The 6534-nt window shown below is 39.2% G+C and overlaps 1 protein-coding gene across 10 annotated transcripts in view; it reads left to right on the top strand.

Moving 5' to 3' along the window:
* LOC111873212 (rho guanine nucleotide exchange factor 7) overlaps positions 1-6534 on the top strand; it is a 94033-nt gene that overhangs the window by 51102 nt on the left and 36397 nt on the right. For all 10 annotated transcript variants that reach the window (XM_033755008.1, XM_023867734.2, XM_033755007.1 and 7 more), the window contains exon 11: positions 1355-1444. In XM_033755008.1, the coding sequence (XP_033610899.1) occupies positions 1355-1444 (90 nt within the window). The remainder of the gene's footprint in view (positions 1-1354; positions 1445-6534) is intronic.

Here is a 6534-nt window from a genome sequence, read left to right as displayed (position 1 = left end):
GTGACGTCACCGCGGAGGGGAGTGGCGGGGCGGGAACTCGCCTATTACCGTAGTAACGCGAGCGTTATGTTACCGCCACGTACCGCTGGGGAGGTAGGGGTCAACATGTCACAATATAATGGTTAAGAAAATATCCAGAGTGGCTTTCTGGACAACCTGTATTATCCTGCTGTCTGCTTGGATTTAAAGTATGGCCAATTTTGTCTTGTATAATATGAAGCTTCATAACTTATGTTATTCACCAACTATAATTAGAATGATCAAGTCAAGGAGGAAGAGATTGGCAGGGTATGTAGCATGCATGAGGGCGAGGAATGCATGTAGGGTTTTGGTGGGAAAGTCAGAAGGAAAGAGACCACTAGGAAAACCTAGGCATAGGTGGGACGATAATGTAGCATGTAGTCCTTTTACAGGATAATGTTCTTGAAACAAAAAATGAAACAACATCTGCTGCTAGGCAACAGATTCTTAGTAAGCAAGTATTCACAGCCATTACTGAGTAACACCTTCACAAACAAACATGTTCCCACAGAAACGATTTGAGTACAGCAATGAACGGTGTTTTCTGTGCATTCTTATAAGGAGGGCAGTTAGAGAGAATTATAGTGGAATCTGTGAAGAAAAGGCTTAATCAGTGCAGTTAGAAGCTGTTACCAGGGAATGATTAGTGAAGACACTGCAGACTGGAAAAGGCTTGGCATGTGCTCTGGTGATTTGTAGGAAGTGTGGAACATAGCGATAGTGTTATAGTTACATGTAGTCACAAATCATTTGTTAAAGTGGTCAGTAAATCCAATGTCCAATCCAAAGCCCCACCAAGAATCACATTCTAACACATGGCAATAATATTATGTTGGATCTTAGAAGAATAGGATGTGGTAATATGGACAGGATTGATCTGGCTCAGGATAGGGATCAGTAGAGGGCTCTTGTGAACATAGTAATGAACCTTTGGTTTCTGTAAAATGTTGGGAAATTCTTAAGTGGCTGAGTGACTGGTGCCTTTTCAAGAAAGACTCAGCTCCATTGAGTCAATCAGTTAGCCCATTATAACCTTGGTTTATGTACACCATCAATTGTAGGTACTTGTAAAATAAAAAAATTGGTAAAGTCCTACATTCCGTGCATAATTATTCCTGCTTAGATTTGATTATTTTTCTAAATTTTTTCTTCCCCCAGACAGTTTCAATTCATGTTCTGCCACTGAAATAATAGACCACATTTCATTTTAGAATATGAATTTTTTATTTAAGAGAGTTAATATTCCGGACTTTGAAAGGGTTTACTATGTGTTGCTTAATAATTGTTCATAGTTTTAAAGCTGGGCTATATATCTTAATTGTTTGGTTTTCAGCTGAAAGAAGTTATGAAGAAGATGCTCAGATTCTACGTGTGATTGAAGCTTACTGCACAAGTGCCAAGACACGATACACTGTTAATTCAGGTATGTGATTTATTATTTCATTATATGCAAGATATGTGCCATAGAAACAATAGGTTAAATATTTGCAACAGCAAGCCACAAGAAGAACTATGCTAGCAGATAGGCTTTTTACTGTAGGTGGACTTAGAGGAACCAGGTGGAAAGTTGTGTATTTGTAAATGTGACATATTTGTTCTCAGAACTTTTAAATGTCTTTCAAATTAACATGAGAATTTCTTTAAAACTATATTTCTTCTGGATAGTTTTTAATTTTCATACATTCATAGACCTTAAAGTTTTTGTTATTTAATTACTATACATTCATGTACTCATATATCTGTTTTGAATCACAACTTTATTGCCAAAGATAACACAGTGAAAACAGTATGGCATTCAAAATAAATAAGTTAGAGTTACAAAATGTAATTTTTTTTTAAAAATGCTGTGACTTTTATTCTTTATTTTCATGTGATCCTTTCCATAGAATGAATTTTTGACTTTGGAAGCACATCTCTGAACATTTCATTCATTGAAAAAGTAAAACAATTTTTTAACTGTCCCATGCCACTTTTTATCAGTCAAAATAGATCTGTGCACAGTGAACTGCAACTTAATTGATTACCATAGTTAGAAATATTTGTTGCAGATATGTTTGAACTGCTCATATCAGAAATTTATGTTCTGTTGTGTTGTCATTAAATTTATTTTTGTATTGCTGTGATCCATCACGTAAGTAGGGACGGTAGTTTGTCATATTACTGCTGTCCTTTTGGAAGGTGATACATAGTGATAGTACTCAGTATTTTGATTGACGCAGTAAACCCTCATCCAATGCAGGGATTAGGTTCCTCAAGAATGGCAGGTTACATAAAATCTGCAACAGACAGTCTTAATAACTTAATGGTTTATAAGTCAGATTCCTGAACATGGCTGTGTAGGCTACCATTACAGTATCTACATACATAGATTTTTACACATTACAGATGAATGGCCCTGCCTATACAGTATATGAAATAGAAACATAATAAAACCATAAACATTATATTTATATGTGGTAATGAGAGTTCAGTATATTAAACAGTATATTTTATTCTAAACTATTTGCTTATATATGTTGGATATGAGTATTATTATTATTATTCTTGGACTGTTATTATTGTAACTTCCTCAGTGAAAGATGAGAGGGGAGGCCAGGGTCACACTTCTGCAAGCCTATTGCATCAGTCTGCCATGTGACAGCGCGCTGTGAACATGCATTGATTTTACTTGAGTGCTTTTTCAACTTTGTTAGACCAGCATTTCTTTTTTATTTAGTCTGGGAACTTTCTGATAGCACCTCACAGTTCTTAAAAGTCACAAAAAGAAGGACTACAATGCATCCACAAAGTTAAGCATCTCATCATCATCATCATCATCAGTAATCTGTCAGACGACAGGTCCACAGTCTCTTCCAAAACAATTCCTCCACTTAATGCGATCTACAGCTTTCTCCTTCAAATGAGAATATCCTCTTCTGTCCCCAAGGTCATCAAGCATCTTCTTACGTCTTCTTCCTCGTCTTCTTGTCACTTCTATCTGCCCCTCTATCTTTCCTTCAATAAATTATTTTAGAAGGCAGTTTCTGCGTAAAACATGACCAATCCAATTAGCCTTCCGTTTTCTTATTTCATGTAGGATATTCCTCTGCTCACTGACTCTAATTAACACTTCTTCATTTCTCACATAATCGGTCCAACTGATCTTCTCCATCCTTCTCCAACACCACATTTCGAAACTTTCCAGATGTTTCTGATCTACTGCCCTAAGTGTCCATGTTTCAGCCCCATACAGAGCTATGCTCCAAATGTAGCAGCATTTCACTAGTTTCTTCCTCAAATTTAAGTCCAATTTGCTTGTAAAAAGATTCTTTTTCTTGCTAAATGCAGCTTTTGCCATGGCAATCCTGGATTTAATTTCACTAGTACACCTTACATCATTTGTTAACAAGCTACCCAAATATTTAAAACATTTTACATTCTCCAGTTGTTTTTGGTCTATCTTTATTGTGACTGGGGTTGGTTGTCTCGAAATTGTCATTACTTTTGTTTTCTCCACATTCATTTCCATGCCATAGCACCTTCCAATTTCAATTAGTTAGTTAGTTAGTTATTGGAGAGGGTGGGTTTCCCCATGCACTGAGACCTGTATTGGTCCATTGTGCTTCCCTTTATGATTTCTACCAGTCTCTATAGCCTGCCGGTACTGGTGCTTACCATCAGTCCCGCCCAGCCAGCGAGACCGGCTCTACTAGCTGAGAGGTATCTATAATGCTTCCCCCATCTACCAGAGGTATTAGAGACTGCTGTTGGGCGGGAAACGTCCGTTAATTTGGCTCACTGACCTCATTTGGAGATATGAGGTTCTTTTACGTGCTGTATAGCTACGACATGGGACCCACGGCTTAAAGTCCCTCCCGGAGAACTTGTTCCCTGAATTTTTCTGCCCTTAAAATTTCGACGATCTCCGCTGGGTATTTGAACCCGCGTACTACGAGTCATGAGGTGGGAACGTTACCTCTAGACTACAGAGGCCGCTTTCCAATTTCAATTAGTCTATCAATCATGCCTTGTAGCGTTAAGCATCTAGCAGCCAAAAATAATGAAGCAGCCATACAGTGTAAGAATATGTCCAAAGAATATTTCTAGTTCTTTGGTTAAGAGGTAGCAAAGAAATTAAGTCAAATCTTGTAAATACATCAAAAGCAGACATGGCTCCAAATATACTGTAACGTGTTTCGTTACTGAAGACGCCGTAGAGATGGTTAATTGGTTTATTTAACAATCTACAAGTAACGGCTACAATTAATTATAACACAGTTGCGGGGTTTCACACTTTATAACCCTATGCGCAAATCAACTCACTCTGTCTACAGTAGTCTACATGTTTACAGTAGGGGAGCTATGTATGACTGTATCACACACTCCCAATTACACAATCACACACATGTCCAGTTCTTCTTTCCGCGACGGCTGCTATACTCCAACTGTAGTCGGCTGACTGGAGAACTGTTGATAACACGCTCGCTCGTCTACTACTTAACTCTGCCATAGCCACATAACAACTAACTCGCAGCCGCTGTGCAGTTCCCTTATATAGCCGCAGTGCTTGCCTGTTGCGTAATGAGTGCCACGTCATCCTGTTACGTCACCGCTGTTGACTCGTGTTGCATAGCTACCAGGTTGCAGGGGCTCGGCTAACTTCGGCTCTGCTCGGCTCACTTCGGCTCCGCTCGTGACATCACCGCGGGGAGAGTGGCGGGGTGAAGACTCGCTGGGTAGGTAGGGTTCCTTCGTTGCGCAACATGTCACAATACAAAAGCAGATAAACTGCAAGTTAGTATAGTGATGACTAACAATTTCAGTTTACTTATAGTTTACTTAGTAATGCTGACAGTACCTCAGACTCTCTATCTAGCACAGAATGGTAAGCTGACCAGTGAATAATGAATTGGAAAGAATGAGGAAGGAAGTGATCATGGCCTAATTTGAGGTACTATCCCAGCAGTTTACTCTAAGGACTGTGGAAAACCATGAAAAATATGTCATGACAGCCTGGACAAGATTTGAACCAGCCACTATGTGAACATGAATTACAAGCATTACTGCTTGAGCCAACTTGCTCAGTAGCAGCCACAGAATTCTAATAGTTAGTGCTGCTTTTGAAATACTTCCTTATCCATACAATACTCTACAGATACACAAGTTCTGAAAAATACAACATTGCACTTTCCCCACACTAAATAGCATTCTTTTTTAGTTTTTGTTTGTTAATGAATACAAAATTACTCTTATTATTTAATGAAAGTGTAGACAATTTTCAGAAGGTAAGAGACCACAGGGAAGACCAAGGCATAGGTGGGTGGACAATATTAGAATGGATCTTCGAGAGATAGGATAGAATGGTATGAATTGGATAGATCTGGCTCAGGATAGGGACCAGTGGAGGGCTCTTGTGAACACAGTAATGACTCTTCGGGTTCCATAAAATGTTGGGAAATTCTTGAGTAGCTGCAGAATTGGCGGCTCCTCCAGAAGGGCTCACCTCCATGCGTAAGTAAGTAAGTAAGTAAGTAAGTAGACAATTTTGCCTTATAATCAGGTGCATGCTGTACTTAAGTACTGGAGAACAGACTACCCATTAATTTAGCACACTGATTACTGGCAAGTTAATATGCTGCCTAAGCTGTGTACTTCCAGAAATAAAATGGTTCATGAAAAACTTCTTACTTACAACTTCATTGTTCTAATTTACAACAAATTCATGTTCACATATTCCACAATTCACTACTCACATTTTAAAGTGAATGCAACTTTCTGACTTTTAGTCCAAAATTTACAGGTGCTTCAGGCACAGAAATCTACAACACAATCTGCACCATTGTCATCACTGTAACTAGGTGAAAGGTAAAGGTAAAGTTGTCCCAGTGATTAACTAATTAAGCATCATGCCATAAAGACATATGGACTGTGGAGGTATAGCTCCACCCCTCTTGACCTTGACACTAGATGGAGGTGAGTGGTCATCTTCATGCTCTGGCTGCTTTACCCCCAGGGAAAGAGCCCATGGTTACCACTGGATACGAGGCTGGGTAGGCCTCAGAGCTGGTCTAGACACTGTGGAAGGGAGAAAAATCCTTTGCTTCTGCCAGAAATTGACCCCTAGTTATCCAGGCTGTAGCCCATTGCTGTACTGACACTGCTATCCCACTGTCACTGGTATTTTCTAAATTTATTTTAATATCTGAATCAGGTATTACTTCTGCAACATCAGCTTCCCAAATCATTTTCCAGAATCTACCAGAAGCCACCCTGATACAGCACAAGCTTTTATAAAGTAGGAACACCTCTTGAGATATTGAACATAGTAAACCACCGAAGAATGCTCTCTTCTGGGACAGGAAACCATGTAGTCCAGTAGTTCACTGACATTTCAGAGGAACACACTACCTCCATTTTCAGGCCTGAAGAGTAATCTGCTTGTTGTCTGCTTCTTGCTGGCTACATGCTTGAATTACTCTTTCATCCTTGAGGCAGTATCAGGCAGTGTGTGTGTTTACAAAATGCTGGTGAATT

The sequence above is a fragment of the Cryptotermes secundus genome, unplaced genomic scaffold, assembly GCF_002891405.2.
Source record: "Cryptotermes secundus unplaced genomic scaffold, Csec_1.0 scaffold540, whole genome shotgun sequence".
NCBI classification, from domain to species: domain Eukaryota; kingdom Metazoa; phylum Arthropoda; class Insecta; order Blattodea; family Kalotermitidae; genus Cryptotermes; species Cryptotermes secundus.
Note: the sequence above shows the minus strand (reverse complement) of the source record. Positions and strands in the feature narration are given on the sequence as shown.